The sequence below is a fragment of the Microtus pennsylvanicus genome, chromosome 2 (genome assembly GCF_037038515.1).
Source record: "Microtus pennsylvanicus isolate mMicPen1 chromosome 2, mMicPen1.hap1, whole genome shotgun sequence".
Classification (NCBI taxonomy): Eukaryota; Metazoa; Chordata; class Mammalia; order Rodentia; family Cricetidae; genus Microtus; species Microtus pennsylvanicus.
The window spans coordinates 141,762,244-141,785,474 of record NC_134580.1 but is presented as its reverse complement, the minus strand read 5'-3'; the positions used below and the strand labels follow the sequence as shown (position 1 = coordinate 141,785,474).

General features: G+C 41.8%; 1 protein-coding gene across 1 annotated transcript in view; it reads right to left on the bottom strand.

Annotated features, from left to right (window-relative positions):
• The window catches only part of Cse1l (chromosome segregation 1 like), a 52,157-nt gene extending 29,491 nt beyond the window's left edge, over positions 1 to 22,666 (bottom strand). Inside the window, exons 1-3 of the mRNA XM_075963113.1 lie at positions 22,532 to 22,666; positions 11,255 to 11,349; positions 4,093 to 4,235 (exon numbers count right to left, since the gene is read on the bottom strand). Coding sequence (XP_075819228.1) covers positions 4,093 to 4,235; positions 11,255 to 11,339 — 228 coding nt within the window. The 5' untranslated portion in view covers positions 11,340 to 11,349; positions 22,532 to 22,666. The remainder of the gene's footprint in view (positions 1 to 4,092; positions 4,236 to 11,254; positions 11,350 to 22,531) is intronic.
• Positions 22,667 to 23,231: the final 565 nt, after the last annotated feature.

Here is a 23,231-nt window from a genome sequence, read left to right as displayed (position 1 = left end):
AGACCTGGTTAAAAAAAAAAAAAAAGCTGGGCAGTGATGGTGCATGTCTTTAATTCCAGCACTCGGGAGTAGAAACAGGAAGTGCAAGGCCAGCCTGGTCTACAGAGATAGTTCCAGGAGAGCCAGGGCTACACAGAGAAAATCTGTTTCGAGGGGGAAAAAAGATAGAGAGAAAGAAAAGGAACAATTAGAAAATAATTTGAGGTCTAGGGTGTGAGTATATTCTGGAAAACATTGACTAGGATGTATAAAACCTTAGGGTTGATCCCTAGTAACACCAAAAAGAAGGGAAGGAAGAGAGAAAGAAGGAGGGAGGGAGAAAAGAAAGAAGGCAAGTAGGCAGGCACGCAGGCAGGTAGCAAGGATGATGTGGGATGCCCTTCTTTATGCTGTGATCATGTCTTATTACCACTGGTTAATAAAGAAACTGATTTGGCCAATAGCCAGGCAGAATATAGACAGGTGGGAAATCCAAGCAGAGGCAGAAGGAGAAAGAAGGCAGGGTTGGGGGCTGGAGAGATGGCTCAAAGGTTAAGAGCACTGGGCTGGAGAGATGGCTCAGTGGTTAAGAGCATTGCCTGCTCTTCCAAAGGTCCTGAGTTCAATTCCCGGCAACCACATGGTGGCTCACAACCATCTGTAAAGAGGTCTGGTGCCCTCTTCTGGCCTGCAGACATGCACAGAGACAGAATATTGTATAATAATAAATAAGTAAATGTTAAAAAAAAAAAAAAGGTTAAGAGCACTGACTGCTCTTCCAGAGGTCCTGAGTTCAATTCCCAGCAACCACATGGTGGCTCACAGCCATCTATAATGAGAACTGGTGCCCTCCTCTGGCATCCAAGCATACATGGAAGGAATGTTGTATACATAATAAATAAATCTTTTTTTAAAAAAAGGCAAGGTCGGGGAGAGACACTACCAGCTGCCAGGGAAACAACATGTAAGGGAACAAAATACAAGCCCAGGAGCCTCATGATAAAATATAAACTAACAGAAATGGGTTAATTTAAGAAGTAAAAGCTAGGGCTGGAGAGATGGCTCAGAAGTTAAGAGCATTGCCTGCTCTTCCAAAGGTCCTGAGTTCAATTCCCAGCAAACACATGGTGGCTCACAACCATCTATAATGGGGCCTGGTGCCCTCTTCTGGCCTGCAGGCATACACACAGAATATTGTATACATAATAAATAAATAAATATTTAAAAAAAAAGAAGTGAAAGCTAGCTGGGAATATTCCTAAACCACTGGCCAAATAGTTGGTAATTAATTTAAGTTTCTGTGTGATTACTTGGGACTGGACGGCTGAGAAAGCGCAGTCTCCAATTACAGAAGGAAGATTTCAGTTTACATGTAAGCTAATCAGCATGTGATTAAAATCTATAGATTTGTCAATGCATATTAAGTAGTCATCTTGTGTTGTTGGGGGATTTACTTGTTTTTTGAGATAGGGTCTCTATGTAGTTCTGGCTGGTCTTGAATTAAAAAAAGTTTCACCTGCCTGTCTCCCATGGCTGCAATAAAAGGCACATGCCATCATGCTTGGTCTATCAAGAGTCACCTTTAAAAGCAACAATTTGATTCTCATCTTAAAGATCTGTCCTATGAAAACTCACTGTGTTACTAGTTAAGAGTATACTCAGAGGTACACCTCTTAAAGATTAATGAGGGGTTGGAGAGATGGCTCAGAGGCTAATCTGGAAGATTACTCTTTGAGAAGTCCTGAGTTCAGTTCCCGGCAACCAACCACAAGGGGGCTCACAACCATCTATAATGAGATCTTAATATAATGAGATCTGGTGCCCTCTTCTGGTGTGCAGGCACAACACTATACATAATAAATAAATAAACCTTAAAAAAGATATTATAGGCCGGGCGATGGTGGCGCACGCACTCGGGAGGCAGAGGCAGGCGGATCTCTGTGAGTTCGAGACCAGCCTGGTCTACAGAGCTAGTTCCAGGACAGGCTCCAAAGCCACAGAGAAACCCTGTCTCGAAAAGCCAAAAAAAAAAAAAAAGATATTATAGACTCTCTTTGGTTTTATAGATAGAGACAAACACTAAGGATGCTGAGGCACAAGGAATGCTCATGAGTTTAAGGACTGCCTATGCTACAAAAAGAGACAGCCTCAAAAAGCCCTTCCATCCCTCCTACCGTACAGAAAAGCTAGCATGCCTGCAAACTGCATGGTCTTTCTAAGATTCAAAATTATTTCTTCACCACATAGAACAATATTTAATGAATAATATAAACTTTAATTGCATCCAAAATGGGGCATGTATTCCCACACAGAATCTGAGAAAGCTTAAAAGAAAAAGTTCCAAACACACAAATATAGTGATATTCTGTTTATAATTTATATATATTTATAACATTAAGAGCTTGCCTCAAGATCAGAGTGCAAAGCTAGCCTCATTAGTCAGCTATACAGGCCAGATAGTGGTGGCGCACACTTTTAATCCCAGCACTAGAGAGGAATATAAAGTGGCATGAAACAGGAACGTGCTCTTTTCAGTCTAAAGATTTCGTAGAGGGGCTGGAGAGATGGCTCAGAGGTTAAGAGCACTGACTCTTCTTCCAGAGGTCCTGAGTTCAATTCCCAGCAACGACATGGTGGCTCACAGTCATCTATAATGAGATCTGGTGCCCTCTTCTGGCATGCAAGCATACATGGAAGAAATGCTGCATACATAATAAATAAACAAATAAATACATAGAAAATAAATCAGGTACAAAACTTTGGACTCACGAAATAGATAATATCTCTTGGACTCCATCAATAGATAATGGAGTATTTTCTTTAAATTTGCTAAATACTAATGTACTAAACATTGTAAATGTATTTCTTTTTGATAACTGTTCTTATTGCATATAATTTTACTGTATTAGATTTTAAACCTTTCCTTTTTATTTAGACTAAAAGGGGGAAATGTTGAGGAATATTTATTTACACTATGAAGATGTGTCTTTGAAAAGGTGCCTACTGATTGGTTTAAGAGCTGAATGGCCAAAAGTTAGGCAGGGAAAGGTTAGACAGGACTTCCTGTGAAAGAGACGACTCTAGGAAGAAGAAAAGTGGAGTCACCAGCCAGACACAGAGCAGAATGGGCAGTACAGACAGATGAGGTAAGGAGCGATGAGATACAACGTAAATTAATATAGATGGGTTAGTTTTAAGAACTAGTTAGAAACAAGGTAAAGTTATAGATCGAACTTTCACAATTAAAAGTCTCCATGTTTTTATTAGTGAGCTGGCAGTCCAAAGAAAAATCTGTTTACACTTTAAGATATTTGTTTTATAAACATTTTCTCTAACTTTTTTCAATTTGTGTTTGTGTCTTGCCTACATAAGTACACGTGCACCATCTGCAAGCAGGAGCCCCTTGAAGAAAAGGGCATCAGATCCCCTGAAGCTTCAATTTCAGGCAGTTCCAAGCCAGGCAGGTACTGAGAATCAAAACTGGGTTCTCTGTAAGAGTAATAAGTTCTTAAATTGCCAGGCCATCTTTACAGACTTGTTTTATAAATTCTTATGTCATCAACCCAAAAGACTGTAAATAAGAATTTTATCTTTAGACAACACACACTATAAACAGATATTTAGATAGATAGATAGATAGATAGATAGATAGATAGATAGATAGATAGATAGATAGATAGTGATACAGTGAGTTCCAGACCAGCCAGGCCTACACAGTAAGACCCTATTGTAAAATAATAAGTGAATGAATAAGGAAATCTTAATTACTTTAAATTTTACTTTTTTTGAAATGGGATTTCACTGTGCTACCTGGCTGTCAAGACCTCAGTATCCTTCTGTTTCAACCTCAGAATCTGGGGTTACAGAAACATAACACATACCCATCTTAAACTCCTTTAATTATCCATTTAAACTGTCTTCCCATCGTAGGTCTGTCTCTTAACTCTCTTAACCTGAGTAATAAAGTTTAAGAAAGTTATGTGGAACTTAAATAACAGGAGTTTTGGAGAAAGAGCCTGTTTATCATGAATCTACATCTGAATATACTAAGAGAATTTATATAAACCATATCAAATATACTAGTATTTAATTCTGTATACCCAAAATACTTACAATTCTCCAGTTTCTTTTAATGTAGTTCTTGAAGGTTACTGAAGCACATACTTTAATGACGTTATCCTGTGACTTTTCCAGTAATGTTAAAAGCAACAGTGGGTAATTCTGATTTCCTTCTACAGATTCAAGAAATTTCTCAGCTGTGAAAGAATTTTCATGTTAGACTCGTTATAATAAAAACATTTAGACTCTATACTTGTAATGAACTATGTCTTTATTTAAAGTATAAAAATAAGGCGGGGGGCTGGAGAGATGGCTCAGAGGTTAAGAGCATTGCCTGCTCTTCCAAAGGTCCTGAGTTCAATTCCCAGCAACCACATGGTGGCTCACAACCATCTGTAACGGGGTCTGGTGCCCTCTTCTGGCCTGCAGGCATACACACAAACAGAATATTGTATACATAATAAATAAATAAATATTTAAAAAATAAAAACAAAATAAAAATAAGGCGGTGGTGGCGCACGCCTTTAATCCCAGCACTCGGGAGGCAGAGGCAGGTGGATCTCTGTGAGTTGGAGGCCAACCTGGTCTACAAGAGCTAGTTCCAGGACAGGCTCCAAAGCTACAGAGAAACCCTGTCTTGAAAAACCAATAAACAAACAAACAAATAGGGTTGGAGAGATGGCTCAGAGGTTACAAGCACTGACGGCTCTTCCAGAGGTCCTGAGTTCAAGTCCCAGCGACCACATGGTAGCTCACAACCATCTATGAGATCTGGTGCCCTCTTCTGGCCCGCAGGTATACATGCAGGCAGAACACTATACATAATAAATAAAATAAAAAATAAAGTATAAAAATATTTTTTTTAAAAAGGGAAAGATTAGGGGCTGGAGAGATGGCTCAGTGGTTAAGAGCATTGCCTGCTCTTCCAAAGGTCCTGAGTTCAATTCCCGGCAACCACATGGTGGCTCACAACCATCTGTAATGAGGTCTGGTGCCCTCTTCTGGCCTGCAGACATACATGCAGACAGAATATTGTATACATAATAAATAAATATAAAAAAAAAAAAAAGGGAAAGATTAGATGATGAATGATGGTTCAAGATTTAAGCTGAGCTCCTAGAAGAGGGTCTAGGCCAATCCAGGCTAAGAATTGAACTTCAGGCCAACTGGAGCTACAAAATGAGATCTGTCTTACAAACAAAACAAACCAGATACATAGAAATCAACCAACAAACCACTGCAAAGATTAAAACATTTTTCCTACAGGGTAACATCTGTGTTAGTCATTAAATAGTTTTACACATAGTATCAGATGAAATGTATACCAAAGCCTTTGTTTTCAAATGACCTCAACTCAATTCTCCCACATTTATGGATGGCCTACTCAGATGATTGTCCATCCAAAGTTGCTGCTTCCCAAGAAAGTACTAGATGTTACTGTAAGTTACACATCCTGCCACCTTCTACAAAGATTATTAGATTAAGATTATTTATATGAACAGCTATTACCAGTGAGCTAAACTGTCACTATCACCCAGAAAGCCTGTGACTATTAGCTCATCTAAGATCACAAAACTAAGACAAAAGACTTACTTCTTTTAAAGAAGACTTATTTATGCTCCAGATTAATGGTATACAGTTTTGATCTCAGCACTTGGGAGGCAGAAGCAGGTGGGTCTCTTTGAGCTCAAGGACAACCTGATCTACACTCAGAGATCCTATGTCAAACAAATAAAACCAAAAAACAAACAAGGAGGACTAGAAGAAAAATAAAGATATTTTTTAAAAAATTGAACATGTATGAGCATTTTCCTGCATGTATGCACATGTGACTGCAGTAACCACATTGGCTTCCCCAAACCTTGTTTTGCACCTACCATGTCCTTCATGAAGAATTCAATGCTGAATAAAAAAAATGTTTTCAGGAAAAGACACATAATGTTGGTTTTCTTGTTTGGGGTTCTTATGTGATTTTTTAAAATTTGTTTATATTTACCTATTTTTAAACTGTGTGTCTGTCTGCCCAGTTTATATGTGATGATATTCTCTTCCACCATGTTGGTTCCAGAGACCAAACTCAAGTCAGCCAAAAAGTTTGGCAGCAAGCACCTTACCCACTAAGCTATCTCATCTACTCACAGACAGGGTTTCACGTAGCCTCAGCAGCCTCTAATTTGCTATGAAGCTAGGGATGAACCTGAGTATCTGATCCCAAAAGCTGGGATTACAGACATGGGCTACCATGCCCAAACTATGCAGTGCTGAGGACTGAATCTCCAGGTTCAAGTATGCTAGACAAGAACTCTACCTACACCCTTAGCCCTCAAGCATTCTTCTCAAAAGTTCAAGTCCATGTTTTTGTGTTTCCTTTAACCCACTGATGGTAAGACAGTTTAGTGTATAAGGCACTTACCATATGTCTGTACTAGTCTAACAACCCAGGTTCTATCTTTGTGAACCAGGTAAAGATAGGAAGAGAGAACCAACTCTACAAAGTTGTTCTCTGCTCAGTCCATAGAAATGTGCAGTAATTTCAGCTGATAAAACAGAAGGTCAACCCACCAGAATGAATGCATTCTGATGAAGGCAAACCCAGATGAAGGGCTACAGCCTTTGAATAACAGCTGTTCTTAAAAGCAAATTTCTTGTGAAGCCATAAACAAAGACTCTTTCTCCAAGTACAACTCATCCCAAAAGATTCAGCAGTGTATAAATTATTATTATTGCTGGGCAGTGGTGGCGCACGCCTTCAATCCCAGCACTCGGGAGGCAGAGGCAGGCGGATCTCTGTGAGTTCGAGACCAACCTGGTCTACAAGAGCTAGTTCCAGGACAGGCTCCAAAGCCACAGAGAAACCCTGTCTCCAAAAACCAAAAAAAAAAAAAAAAAATATTATTATTATTATTATTTTCGTTTTTTTGAGATAGGGTTTCTGTGTGTAGCCCTGGCTGGCCTTGAACTCCGAGATCTGCCTGCCTCTTTAATCCCGAATGCTGAGATTAAAAGCGTGTGCCATCACCATTTGGCTTGGAATATAAACTATGGGGCACAATTTTTCCCATGTACTGGTATACTGGGTGACTTCTTCCCAACTCTGTGGGACCTCCAGTGAGAAATTTAGTCACGCAGTCAAAATTCTTGGTTTCCACAGTCTAATCTCCACTCCACTCCCTGAGATAAATTTATTTTTTTTATTTTTTTTCCAGTGAGAAATTTAGTCACGCAGTCAAAATTCTTGGTTTCCACAGTCTAATCTCCACTCCACTCCCTGAGATAAATTTAGAAGCCAGCTCCCTGCAATTATTTTGGCATGACATTTTGATTAGGAAAAGTGTTTTTCAAATAGATCACATTTGGGACCTTCAAAGATAAGGGTTGGCATGTCCAAGCTTGTTTGGTTCCTAGTCCTTCCTGGTAAGGAGACTGGGTGTTCCAAATTCACCTGCAGCTGACTTGGGAAAGTACTAACCTTAGCTGACTCTGCTCTAACCCTAAAAAACGCTATTAACTCCCTACACTTACCTTCACCTCAACTTATTGATACAGGACTTTAATCTAGGAAACTGACTGTGTCCTAATCCTGAGAGATAACAGGAAAAAGTCACTATTTTTCTAACAAGCTCTGGAGAAAAGTAATCCCTTTCAATAGGCGGCATGAGGACAAGCACTGACAATTGGCATGGCCGTGGAAAATTGTCAGGCCCCGAATTTTGTACTATGTAACCATAATTTCCCCATGTTCTAACCATTTAGGGTAATGGATGTAATTCCTAGATCTGAGAAGTCCCTTTTAGCTAGTTGCATTTGCGAAAATGCAGATAAGACTCCCCATATCTTCTTCTGTTGTTATGCCAATCACCATAGCAACCCTGATGTCAGCATCAATCCTGATCACAGGCACTGCAGCCTGACAGACAGAGGGAGACTGCCAATCACTGTGTCCTTCATCCCTTTTCTTTTACATTTATCTATCACAAACCTCCAGTTTAATTAATTACTCCTACAAATGTAATATCATGCATGAATTCCCCTAGTCCCTTCCTAGGATTTAAAGCCTCCTAAATCAGTTCTTTTGACTCTTAATGCTGCCTGGGAGTCTTTCTAACCATGACTTCCTGGGTCCATAAAGCAAGCTGACAAGTGTTATTTTGGGTAGTTCTCATATGCTTTGATGGCCCCGAGAAATTCAAGCCTTGTAACTTTGCTATTACCAGAGAATAGCCATTGTGTGTGGGTGTATATATAAACTGGAAGCTTTGCAGCATAAGAGAATAAAGAAACTAGTATGAAAAAGTACAGAGTGAGATTCATTTTTTGCCCTCTGATCCCAAGCCTTCCGCTGGCTGTAGATTTCTTTTTTGAACCTTGAAGAGTGCGTTGGGACTGGACCTCAAAAGCTCGTTAGTCCTCTGCCACAAATACACTGTGACATATTATCTTATCTGTCCACCTACTCTAAATTAATTAATTAAAACTTTTCCATGTTGACATGTATCTGCATAGTCGAGAAACCTCAAAAGTCTTCCAATTCCAGGCTGGGGAGATGGTTCCATCAGTACAGCAGTAAGCACGATGATGACCAGAGTTTGTCCTATAACCCTAGTGTTTGAAAGGTAAGTTAGGTTCAGTAAGAGATTCTGTCTCAAAAAAAATAGGTGGTGGTGCACGCCTTTAATCCCAGTACTTGGGAGGCAGAGGCAAGCGGATCTGAGTTTGAGGCCAGCCTGGTCTACTGCAGAGTGAATTCCAGGACAGTCAGAGTTACAGAGAAACCCTATCTTAAAAAGCAAAACAAAACAAAACAAAAGGTGTGACAGAGGTAGAAACTTGATGCTGACTTCTGGCCTCCATAGACAACAGAGTCTTCCAAAATTTATATACATCCATAAGGCTGTTGCCTTCCAATCAGAGTTGGGATCCAGCACACAATGTGTCTTTATCACATCAAAAAGATATAGACAGTCTAGCAAGCATGGGGCCTTGGATTCCATTCTCAGCATGAGACAAGGGGTGGTAGGTCTGGTCAGATACACACAGACTTCTTCTATCAATCTTTAAAAAATTTGCTTCCTAGAAACAGCAGTTTATTTCTATACTCTGTACTGCATAAAGCTTTAGCATCCTAACATTAAAAGAACATGTTAAAAACAGACTGGCCATGGAGGTGGCTCACTTAGGTAAGTGCTTGTCACTCAAGCATATATGGACCTGAGTTCCATTCCCAGGACCCACATAAAAAACCAGGTACAAGGGCTGGAGAAATGGCTCACAGGTTAAGAGCATTGCCTGCTCTTCCAAAGGTCCTGAATTCAATTCCCAGCAACTACATGGTGGCTCACAACCATTTGTAATGGGGTCTGCTGCCCTCTTCTGGCCTGCAGGCATACACACAGGCAGAATATTATATACATACATAATAAATAAATAATTAAAAAAAAAAAACCGGGTACAAGTGAAGAGAACATGGCTGTAATCCCAGGGCTATTCAAATAAGAACAGGTGGATCCTTGGGCTTGCTGGCCTGGATGGCCAAATCACTGAACTCCTGGTTCAGAGATCCTATCTGAAAAAATACCATGGAAAGGAATCAGAGAGCTGGCAGAGCAATTAAGAAGAGCCCTTGCTTCTCTTCCAGAGGACCAAAGATCAATTCCTAGTACCCATGTGGCATCATACAACCATCTGTAACTCCAGCTCCAAGAGATAAAATTCCCTCTTCTAGTCTCCTTCGGCACCAGGCACACGCATAGTGTATATGCACACAAATTCAGTGCATATTCATACACAAACACAGGCAAAACAGGCATACACATAAATCTTTTTAAAAAAGAGGAATATAGCCAACATTAACTTCTGGTTTATGCATGTGCAAGCATGCATATATATACACATATATATGTATATATACACACACACACACAGATATCACAAAGGATGGGGTGATAAAGAGAAGGGTAGTCAGATACGAGGGGGGGTATATGCTCAAAGTACATTATGTACTGGCTTGAAATGGCTTTGATAATCCTGTATAACTAGAAAAAGACATCATATGAACTTCTCTAGAATAGATAAAGCTAGGGATCTAATTCAAAAGTAGTTCCTGGCATTAGATTTCTTACCCAGCAGGGGGAATATGGCATGGACACAAGCCACCCAGATAGTCACAATTCTATGTATTTTTTACAATCTTTCCCTCCACTCATGATGTTAATATTTGTGTCTTCATATCCTCTGAAGATAAACCCTCTCCACAAGCATGACATTATTATGTTCTGAAAAGGTTGGGGTATTTCTGGTTCACACAGAGTGGTATCAAAGATTACCAACTGTCTGTTCATAAGACCTTTCTGAACCACGACATTTCCAAAGTCTTTTGAAGTTGGCTGTTATCATTCAAAAATAAGGGTAATTCATATTGGTATCCTTATTTTTCAGGCAAAGTTGCCAATGTGACCACATAAAACTGATTTGCATCATCCTTAGAGTTAACATATCCCAAACAAATCAGGCGGTGGTGACATACTCCTTTAATTCCAGTGCTTGGGAAGCATAGGCAGGTGGACTTCTAAATTTGAGGCCATTCTGGTTTACCGAACGAGTTCCAGGGCAGCCAGGGTTACACAAAGAAACCCTGTCTCAAAAAGCAAAAACAAAAAAATATTCCAAACAATTACTTCCCTTAACAAGGACACATATTTACATTCCAACCTGGCTAGAATCCCTTCATTTACTTTTGTACCTGACTCTTATGGGCATCTGAGGTTGAAATTCCAAGTTTATACAAGTTACTCTGTCTTTGATAAAACTAATTAAAAGGATCTTGGTACTTAATTTCATTCATGTAATCACCTTTTGGGAATTACCCCTATCTTGATGCCTTTATTGTTATACACCTAAACTTGGCAGATTTAAATAAGATTTTCAGAAAGTTCATGAGACAAAGTTTTCTTTTTCTTTTCTTTTTTTTATTTTTTTTGATTTTTCGAGGCAGGGTTTCTCCGTAGATTTTGGTTCCTGTCCTGGAACTAGCTCTTGTAGACCAGGCCTGCCTCTGCCTCCCGAGTGCTGGGATTAAAGGCATGCGCCACCACCGCCCGGCTGGAGTATTATTTTTTTTTTTTTTAAATTTACCACCAGGTAGACTGCACAAAAGCACAAAAGGTTTGTGCCCTGTGTCTCAAAGAATGAATCAACTAAAGAACAAAGACATCTTTACCTGGACGTCTAATAGCAGGATCAGGATCCAAGGTTTTCTTCAAATACTCTGTTAGTGTCTGCAAATTTCCATCACTGAGCTCCATTGCTCTGTATCTAAAATTTAAAAACAGTCCGATAAGTGATCAATTGAGGAGAAAGTAAATGAATGAATATGAATGAAGAACATAAACGAATCTTTTTGTTACTGTTTTTTTCTATTTTGCTTTAGGCAGGTGAGTCTAGACCACTGTTAGCAGCAGGTCAGCTCCAAACTCATTAGACCAGGTGGCCTTGAACTTGTGCCATAATTCTGCTTCTGTATCTTTATAAAGTACATGAATCAGCACACTCGTCTATGAATACTTTTATATCACAACCCTTTTCTAAAATTATACAGTTGGAGTGGGTTTTTTTTTTTCCTTAATTGAAGTGGTAGGGGCAGGATCTTTGAGACAGGGTTTCTTATAGACCAGTCTAACTCTGAACTAGGTATTTAGCTGATGATGACCCAAATCTTTATAAAAAAAAAATGTTAAAATTTTGTTTATCTGGGTGTTTTGCTTGTATGTATATATGTGTCTGAAGGACATACATGATGAAAAGAGAGAACTCCTGCAAGTTGTCTTCTGACATCTACATGACACAGCACACTTGCTTCCTATTCATGCCACTGCACACACATCAAAGTAAAATGTAAACCGGTCAGTGGTGGCAATCACCTTTAATTCCAGCACTTGGGAAGCAGAGGCAGGCGGATTTCAATGGTTTCAGAAAACCTCTCTCTGCCTCCCCAGTGCTGGCAATTAAAGGCCTATGTTACCACACCTTTTTCTTAAAGCTTAAACCAAAACTAATCTTGCCTGGAACAATAATAATCAAAAAGAGACCATACACACACACACACACACACACACACACACACACACACACACACACACACACTCTCACACATGTACCCAACAATATGCTGGAAAATTTAAAAATAGGGGCTGGGCAGATAGTTCAGCAGTGCTTGTACACTACTAATCCTGCAGAAGATCTATTTCAGTTCCCAGTACCTACACATCAGGCAGCTCAAACATCTATAATTCCAGCTCCAACAGATCTGATATCTTCTTCTGGCACACATAGTCACATGAATAAACACATAACTATTTTATTAATTAAACATAAAATGAGGGGCTGAAGAGATGACTTAGAGATTAAGGACACTGGCTGTTCTTCCAGAGGTCTTGAGTTCATTTCCCAGCAACCACATGGTGGCTCACAACCATCTGTGATGAGATCTTGTGCCCTCTTCTGGTATGCAGACATACATGTATGCAGAACACTGCATACATAAAAAAATAAAAAATTAAAAAAAAACAACAAGGGGGGGAAATAAAAAAAACAACAAAATGAATTACAAAAAACAAGTGTACAGGCAAGAAGATTCGGGGGGAATCTAGGTTTGATCCCTGGAACTCATGTAAGAGGGGGAAAAAAAACCACATACACACAAAATTATCCTTTGATACCTATGTGACATAGAATGTGACCCCAAATATTTATTTAAAAAGACAGCGAAATAGCTCTGTAAGTTAAGGCACTTTCTACTAAGCCTGATCAGAAGCAACACAGTAAAGAAGAGAACCAATTCCCTCAACTTGTCCTAGTTTCCACACATATGCCATGGCATGTGCATGGATATGCACACAAACAGAAATTTTTTTTTGTTTTTTATGTTTTTGTATTTTGAGACAGTATTTCTGTGTGTACCCCTGGCTGTCCTGGAACTCACTTTGTAGACCAGGATGGCCTCAAACTCAGAGATCTGTCTGCTTCTGCCTCCAGAATACTGGGATTAAAGGTGTGCACCACCACCACTGGACTGAGAAAAAAAAATTCTTATAATTCTCCTGTGCTAGAAATGAACAAATGCAAAACACACATACATCCCACTGAACTACATCCCCAGTCCTCACATTACAAAGCTAAATAAATGGCTGACATAGATAATAGCTGATAAAGAAAAACACAGCCCAGGAAACTGCAGAGCATGTGACCATGGTCAACAATAGTGACTTTAGGCACAGAAAATAGGTTTTAAGCGTTCTAACACAGGAGGCTAACTAGAAGAATGAGCACTTGAGACTCTGGGTTCAGTCATACCACTTAGCTTACAAAAGAGCTGTAAGGCTGCAGGTGATTTCTAAAACCAGACTAGTGATGGGTGCAGAGGAGTTAACTATTAAACTCAGCGGAACAGTGCATTTAAAACAGATAAATTCTATGGTAGATATAACATACCTTCAATAAACCTTTTTAAAACCCACTTTTGGGGGCAGCAAGATGGTTCAGTAGGTAAAAAGCATTTGCTGCTCAAATCTGAATTCCATCCAAACCCCACATAAGGGTGGAAAAAACTACACCCAATTGTCCTCTGACATGCACGCCATGACATAGGGTCTACCCCACTCCACCCCACCCATCATACACACAAAATAAATAAAAGTAAAAAGTGAAATAAAAAACCATACTTCTTCTTAGATTTGATTATAACATAATAAGCTGGTAGCTTGTAGACCCCAACACATGCTAGCAAACTGAGAAATGTAGCCTTTCCTGGGAAATCATACACCAAATTATCCTTAGGCTGCAGAGGAGAAAAAAAAAATGTTCAACTGGGCAGCCTTTAGTCCCAGCATTCAGGCAGCAGAGGCAGGCAGATCTCTGTGAGTTTGAGGTCAGCCTGGTCTACAAAGCGAGTTCCAGGAGAGAGAAACTGTCTCGAAAAACAACAAATCTTTATAAATTCAATAAAGCTAAGTAAGAAAATGTCAAGCATACCATGATTCAAATTACATTAACTATACATAATTAATTTTACTTAATTTTGTGTAAGTAGAAGGGAACTAAAGAGATGGCTCAACACTGGTCTCTCTTTCTGGAGGACCTGGTTTTAATTCCCAGGACCCATGACAGCTCACTATTATAATTCCAGTGTTAGCGGAAACAACACCCTCTTGCCTCCTCAGACCTATACACACAATGAACAGACATACATGCAGGCAAATACCCATATACATAAAAATAAATCTCTGAAAAAAAGGGGAAAGAGTGGTATGATCTATTTATATGGTGGATACAGGGATTTTCATTGTCTTCCTAGTGGACTATAATTATTTTATATATTACATTCACAATCATAAAGTTTTAAATAGTTTTATTTTTATTTATTTATTTATTTATTTATTTATTTATTTATTTATTTATTTTGGTTTTTCGAGACAGGGTTTCTCTGTGGCTTTGGAGCCTGTCCTGGAACTAGCTCTGTAGACCAGACCAGGCTGGTCTCGAACTCACAGAGATCCGCCTGCCTCTGCCTCCCGAGTGCTGGGATTAAAGGCGTGCGCCACCACCGCCCGGCTAGTTTTATTTTTATTAGTCATTTGTTTATTTATTGAGAAAGGGTGTCATTTAGCCCCGCCTGGCCTCAGGCTTCGAATATAGCCTTGGATGATCTTGAACTTCCCAAGAGCTTGGATCACAGGTGTGTGCCACCATGCCTGGTTTGTGCAGTGTTGGGGACGGAATTCGGCTCTAAACATGTTAGACAGCTTTCTACCAACTAAGGCACATCTCCGGCCCTATAGTGACCTTGACTCAATAAATAATCATAGTTGACCTTGAACTTTCTTCCTCCACAGCTACCAGAGCACCCAGAAGACACAATTTAAGAAACCAAACCTGTAATCCCTTCTGCAGACTCAAAATCCCTCAATCAGTAAACTGAAAGGATTTCAGTTTCTTACAGACCTATTGTAATCTCTCTCTAGAGTCCCAACCCCCCCCCCAATCAATTAATGGAAAGGGTTTTGTTTTTGTTTCTTACAAGTATGTGTCAAACTCATCTGGCAACAAAATCTGACCTCAAAGACCAACAAGATGGCTCAAAGGGTAAAGGTGCCTGTCAACAGGCCTGATGATCTGAGTTTACTCTTAGCACCCATAAGGTGGGAGGAAAGAGACTGACTCAAGAGTTGTCCTGACTTCCGCACACGCACCATGCCACCACAAATACATATGCACACCCACTGTCTCCAAAAACAATTAAAAAAATCTTGGCCTAGACTGCCTAAGACTACAAATATAATTAATAATCTAGTTTAGTATACCAATTTGTTTCACTAAAGAAATAATGTGTTGGTGGATGGTAGTGGTGCATGCCTTTAAACCACGTACTTGGGAGGCAGAGGCAGAACTGTGACTTCAAGGCCAGCCTGGTCTATAGAGCCAGTTCCAGGATAGCCAGGGCTACACAAGGAACCCCTCATACCCCATCCCACCCCACCCTGAAAAAAAGAAAAGAAATAACATGTCTGATGAGATAGTGAGCAGGCAAAATGTTGGCATGTAGTGGAAGGAGAGAACAGATTCCCCTTGACAACTTCTACACACGCACTGTGGCATACCTCCCAATGAATAAATAGAGAGAAAAAGATCATGCCTGTTTGTAAGTGCTACCCTAAACCCCACAAGGTATGCGGGGTAAAAAGTATATTCACATGCATGTCAAAAAAACCCTAAGGGCTGGAGAGATGGCTCAGTGGTTAAGAGCATTGCCTGCTCTTCCAAAGGTCCTGAGTTCAATTCTCTTTAACCACATGATGGCTCACAACCATCTGTAATGAGACCCTCTTCTGGCCTGCAGGCATCCATAGAGACAGACTATTGTATACATAATAAATAAATAAACATTTAAAAAAAACCCTAAACTCTGAGAAACATTGTCCTCTGGAGTAAAAATGTCAAAGGGATCTACAGGCAGCACTTAACAGCTAGGAAAGTTACTGGAATATGAAGTCACCCAAGATTTACTAGGACTGAGTCCTGATTGAATATGAAGAATTGGAATCATCTTCAAAAGGACAATACTATGAGTCAGTACCAGTGCTAGGAAGAGGCGAATATTAAGTAGGAGATTAACACTAGAACTACTGGTCCCTAGAAGCCAGCTGTTTCACAACTTAAAACGTATTAATAGGAGCCACTGAAGAGTTTTTGATTTTTTAAAATTTACTTATTTTATGTGCGTTGGTGTTTTGACTTCGTGTATATCTGTGTGAGGGTGTCCAATCCTCTGGAACTGAAATTGCAGTTGTGAGCAGCCATGCAGGTGCTGGGAATTGAACCTGGGTCCTCTAGAAGAGTAGTCATTGCTCATAACTACTGAGCCATTTATCCAGTCCTTTTGATTGCTTTTTTTTTTTTTAAGATGAGGTCTCAGTGTGTAGCTCTGGGTGTTCTGGAACTTACTACATAGACCACTCTGGCCTTGAACACACAGAGATCCACCCACCTGTGCCTGTTGAGTGCTAGGACTAAAGATATATGTCACTATGCCCAGCTCACTAGAGGTTTTTCAAGTGGGTGAAATTTAATTAAAGCAGAGAATTTGGAACTTTGAGCTGGTAATAGTTTGCAAAACAGAGGTAAAGGCCATTCAGACAGTATTTTTGAAACGGGAGAGGGTAATTTCTATAAACTAATCATACAGTGCTAGGTGATTTATTTGCTTTACCATTTATTTGTCTTTTGAGACAAGATTTTTCTGTGTAGCCTTGGCTGTCTTAAACTTGCTCTGTTCACCAGATTAGCCTTGAACTCACAGAGATCTGCCTGCCTCTGCCTCTTAAGTGCTGGGATTAAAGGTAGGTGTGCGCCACCACCACCTGGTACCATTTTCAAACAATAAAGAAGGAAACTCTAATAATTTACATGCCCACAATGATAAGACCTGTCTGATCCATTAACACTTTTTCTGCTCACAAGGCAGCCTCTGAATGGAAATGACAAGGCTGAACTGAGAGCAGGGTGTTAAACGAGGGCAGCCTAGAAGCCAGGGAAATGGAGCAGCAGTCAAGGAGGATGATCAGATACCAACAGCACCTTTCTGAAGAATTAAAAAAACCTTCCCACCAACGTTTTGTTGAGACAAGGTCTCACAAAATGACCTTGAATTTATAACAACCTAAGTGTTGAGATTACAAGCATAATTATAATCACAGTACTACCACAGTCTGCTAAGCTTTCACCTTGATATACACTCTGAAAAAGTGAAGCAGACAAGGACTCCTATCTAATGTACTTTCTCAGGGCATTTCCCAACAGCCAGAACCCAAGACCTTCAAAAACAAAACAAAACAAACAAACAACTATGCTGTCTGTATTCTTATCTTAGTCCTTTCCCCTTAGCTATAAAAGGATTTATCCCAGGGGAAGTCAATACTGAGCTTGAGGAGGGTGGCCAGACCCAACACGGGGCACAGGCACAGGTACAGGTTATGGCCCACAAGTTTGATACACAACCTTGGGATCGCTGTCACCCACAATGCTGAGCTTATAGGCATTCATGCCCTACCTGACTTTAAATGAGTGCTAAGAATCTGAGTTATAGTCCTTGTGTTTGCTCTGCTGAATCGTTTACCAGCCCCTAGAAAAAAAGCAAAAACAAAAAAACAGCCAGGCGATGGGAGGCAGAGGCAGATCTTAGTGAGTTTGAGGTCTAGCTACCCAAGAACAACTGCCAAAAAGACAAAACGACAGCCTACAGAATGGGAAAAGAACTTCACCAACCCCACATCAGACAGAGGGCTGATCTCCAAAATATTCAAAGAACTCAAGAAATTGGTCATTAAAAGAACCAATAATCCAATAAAAAAAAATGGAGTATAGACCTAAACAGAGAACTCACAATAGATGAATGTAAAATGGCTTAAAGACACTTAAGGAAATGCTCAACATCCTTAGCCATCAGAGAAATATAAATCAAAACAACTCTGAAATTCCATTTTATACCTGTAAGAATGGCCAAGAACAAAAACACTGATGACCGAGAAACCCTGTCTCGAAAAACCAAAAAAAAAAAAAAAAACAAACAAACAAAAAAAAAAACAAACACTGATGACAATTTATGCTGAAGAGGATGTGAGGCAAAGGGGAACACTTCTGCACTGCTGGTGGGAGTGCAAACTGGTACAGTCACTGTGGAAATCAGTATGGTGATTTCTCTGAAAATTAGGAAACAACCTTCCTCAAAACCCAGCAATACCACTTTTAGTTATATACCCAAAGGATGCTCGATCGTGCCACAAGGACATGTGCTCAACTATGTCCATAGCAGCATTACTTGTCATAGCTAGAACCTAGAAACAACCTAAATGCCCCTCGACCGAAGAACAGATAAAGAAGATGTGGTACATTTTTACACAATGGAGTACTACACAGCAGAAAAAAATGACATCTTGAAGTTTGCAGGCAAATGGATGAATCTAGAAAACATCATATTGAGAGAGGCTACCCAGACCCAGAAAAACAAACATCATATGTACTCACTCATAAGAGGCTTTTAGACATAAAGCAAAGAAAAACCAGCCTACAAGTCACAATCATAGAGAACCTAGACAACAAAGAGGACCCTAAGAGAGATATACACATGAAGTAGAAAAAGACAAGATCTTATGAGTAAACTGTAAGAGTGGGAATCATGGAAGAGGGCAGAAGAGGAGAGGGGAGGGAGGAAAGGGAGTGGAGAAAAATATATAGCTCAATAAAAACAATAAAAAGTTTTTGGTGTTGGGGAGATGGCTCAGCAGTTAAGAAGAACACTGGCTGCTTGCTTTAGTATGCTTTCTATTGCTGTGGCAAATACCACTCTCAAGCTTGACGGGCCGTGGTGGCACTCACCTTTGGTCCCAGCACTCAGGAGGCAGAGTCAGGTGAATTTCTTGAGTTCGAGGTCAGCCTGGTCCACAAAGTTCTAGACATCCAGAACAAAACAGAGAAACTGGGTCTCAAAAAACAAGAAAATATCATGCTCAAAAAGCAACATGGAGCCGGGCGGTGGTGGCGCATGCCTTTAATCCCAGCACTTGGGAGGCAGAGGCAGGCGGATCTCTGTGAGTTCGAGACCAGCCTGGTCTACAAGAGCTAGTTCCAGGACAGGCTCCAAAACCACAGAGAAACCCTGTCTCGAAAAACCAAAAAAAAAAAAAAAAGCAACATGGGAAGAAAGAGTTTATTTTATCCCTATTGTAATATATCAGGCAGGGGAGTCAGGGCAGGAACCTAAGGCAGGAACCTGGAGGTAAGAAATGAAGCAAAGGGCACATGCTTCTAATCCCAGCACTCAGGTGGATCTGTGTGTCTACAGAGCGAGTTTCAGGTCAGTCAGAACTATTACACAGAGAAACCCTGTCCCTAAAAACCGAAAATAAACAAAAAATAGTGAAACAGAAGAGGCCATGTAGGGGTGCTATTGATTGGCCTGCTCAGTTTGCTCTTATACAACCTGTTTAGAAGTGGCACCACCAATAGTAGGCTAGGCCCTCCTATATTAATCACTCATCAAAAAAATTAATAATAATCCCAGAGACTTGCCTATCTGGCAACCTGATGGAGACAACCCATCAACTAAGGCTCCCTCTTACCCAATGACTCTTGCTTAGTCAAAGAACACAGTGCTTTAAGAGGAGGACCTTGACTTGTTCCTAGTGCCCACATTGCAACTCACAACTGTCTGCAACTCCAGTTCCAGGGCATTTTATGCCCTTTCTGGTATCCTTAGGCATAAGACACACACACCCGTGGTGCATGAAGACAAATACTCATACACAAAAAATATATACACACCTTTTAAAAAAATCTTGAATGAGGAGCTGAAAGTCTAGCCTCTTCCTATAGATCCTCAGTTATAAATGAAGGTTTTGGGAATAAATACTATATCCCAAGGCCATCTCACAGACACCCATAATAAAATGACCCAAGATTTTTGTCTTTTCCTCAGATATGTCTACTGCACTAAGAGAAGCCATTTCTGGGGAGAGGGAAAGAAACCCAATACGAAAACCCGTAATACACATTGAAGGGTATACCTATCCTTGCCTTAAAATTTTTACAAATTTATGTGTATATCTCTCTCTGCATGTTTCTGATTTTATGTATGTACACCTGAGCACAGATGCCCAAGGAAACCAGAGGCCATCAGATTCCCTGGAGTTAGAAGTAGAGGCAATAGTAAGCCACCTGTGAGTTATTAGAAACCTACCTCAGGTCCTCTGCAAGGGCAATACATGCTTTGACTGCTAAGCCATCTCTCCTGTCCCCCAAAATTTCACCATATGCATTTATTGTGTGCCACATCATATGTGCAGAAGTCAGTTCTCTCCTTCCACCCATGTGTATCCCATGGAACAAACCCAGGTTGTCTAGCTAGGTATGGGCTACTCACCCTCAATCCATCTTGCCTACCCTATCCTTAGCTTTTTTTTTTTTTTTTTTGGTTTTTCGAGACAGGGTTTCTCTGTGGCTTTGGAGCCTGTCCTGGAACTAGCTCTGTAGACCAGGCTGGTCTCAAACTCACAGAGATCCGCCTGCCTCTGCCTCCCGAGTGCTGGGATTAAAGGCGTGCGCCACCACCGCCCGGCCTATCCTTAGCTTTTTTAAAAGAACAGTTATTAGGTACACTTCAAGAGACCAACAGTACGTTGGACAGTAACTTGAGTACCTACTGCCTTTCTCTGCTTCTACTCACAGTAATCCACCACTCTATTAAATAAATCCACACTCCTTACAGTACCTACAAAGTCCCATGAGATCTCTCTTCTTCAAACTTGCTGGATTTTCCTATAATATCCCAACATTCCCTTAGTTTCTGTCCTTGAAAATTTGCATGCTATTCCCTCTGCCTGAAATACGGTTCCCTCACTCTTCCCTAGATAGTCTCTGTTCAAATGACACCTGTTCAGAGACTTCTGTCACTTGTCACTATCTGAAATAATCTAATTCGTGTTCTCTCCCCCAACTAGAAAATGAGGTCCCCAAAGAGAGAAACCGTGTCCATTTTTGCCCCTTCACTGTAACCCTAGGGATTAAGTAGAATGAAGCTATTAAACATATAAAATAATAAATCAATTCCACAATTAGAGTACTGTTCGCTCACACACCCAATCCCGGGTGGAGAATGGTTTCCCAAATCCCAACTAGAAATCTAAGCAGCCCAGAGGAGGGAAAAATTCCTATGTGCACATGGAACGGTGAAAAAGGGTTGAGTGTGGTAGCCTCCACTTGAAGAAAGATGAATCTGGGGCCAGCTTGGGCTATGTAAGACCCTTTATCTAAAACTTAAAAAAAAAAAAAGGCCTTCCATGTCTTCATGAAATAACAACAGGGGCATCCATCATGTGGCACGCGTACGTGGGACACAGCAACAAACAAGAAAGGTTATTCTCGAAGGGTTTACATCAGAGCAGACGAGAAAGACGAGGAACAAGCAGTAAGAACTACCTATAAGGTCAGTGCTGCGGAGCAAAGCCATCTGGGTGCTGAGAACCGAGAAGTGAGAACGGATGCCTAGGAGGGGAACCTGAAAGGCACGGAGGCAGCCTCCAGCCTCCAGCCTCGCCCAGACCTAAGATCACAGAAGGCGGGGGCCGAGAATCTTAAGAGCAGGCCAGCATGGCTACAACGCCGCTGGAGAGGCGGATGGGAGGCGGGCGGCAGCTCAGGTGAGCCCTCTGGGAAGCACAGCCAGCCATCGGGGGAACCGTGAAGCCACATCACCCAGGGTGCAAGGGTTTGAGGTGCGGGTAAAAACGCCATCTCAGGAGAGATCGCTCAACCTCTGCGAGAACACGGGACCCACTCCCAGCATCACATCATCAAAACACGAAAATTTTCGTAGAGCGGCAACGACTGGCCGTGAATTACAGGGCCAGGGAGACACACTAAGTGTGCAAGAGGCCAGATTTTCCAACTCGAAAGCCGGCGCGCCCCAGGAAGGGGGAACCCCATTTGACTGTACTAGGAGCACGAACGACTCAGCCAGGAGAGGCCCGAGGCCCAGGTCCACTGTGGTGGAGACCGAAGGCCCGCGAAGCCTCCTTCCAACCCAGGACCCGACCCACTCGGCCAACTCAGGCCTCGGCGCCTAACACCGTTCGTTCACGCTGCGGGCCACGGCGCGCCGAGAACGGACGCGCGGGCGCGACCAATCAGCGGACGCCTACGGAGCGAAGGGCGGCGGCGCGGCCAACCAACGCGGCGCTGGAGGGGAAGGGGCGGGAGCTGCGGAAGCTCGCGTGAGGCCGAGCCTCGGGCTGCCCTCGCTTCCCGGAGCGGTCAGGCTCGGCCCTGAGGCGGCGTGCGGGGAGGTGCCGGCGCGCGGCCTCCAGCAGAGGCCCGGACCCACTTCCCAGAGCTCGTCCCCCGCCCTCAGCAGCGCCCCTGCAGCCACCCTGCTCACTCCGTGCCTCACCTCGTGCGGACACCGAGACCGAGACGGGAATCCCAAGCGAGAGCTGCAGCCGACACTACCCACTCCTGCCGCTGCTCCGCCTCACATTCAAACCCCGGCAAAATGGCGCGGCGGCAAAGGTGGCGGCCACAGCGCATGTGCGAGCGAGGCCGAGACACGGGGCGGGGCCAGGGATCGTTTTGGTCCCACCCCTACTGGAAGGGCCAATCGGAACCCCGCTCTGGTCTTCGGTGCCGTCGCGCAAGACACCGTGCCTTTTGACGCACGCCGCTGGTTTGGATTTCTGAGCTCAGACCATCGCGTGTTCTACAAATGGCTCTTAATGACTCTTTTTTTTTTTAATATTTATTTATTGTTATGTATACAATATTCTGTCTGTGTGTGTATGCCTGCAAGCCAAAGACGGCACCAGACCCCGTTACAGATGGTTGTGAGCCACCATGTGGTTGCTGGGAATTGAACTCAGGACCTTTGGAAGAGCAGGCAATGCTCTTAACCTCCGAGCCATCTCTCCAGCCCTCTTAATGACTCTTAACTGTTGGATGGACTGTGCTCGTTCCCGTCAGAGAAGGGAGAGACCGTCCATCCTAAAAAAAGCAGAATAACCGAATGAGTAAGAATTTCAAGCTAAGGGATAGCCACGCAATTAAGACATAAAACCAGCCTGGGCTGCCTGACTGTAGTAATCCCGCAGGAGGGA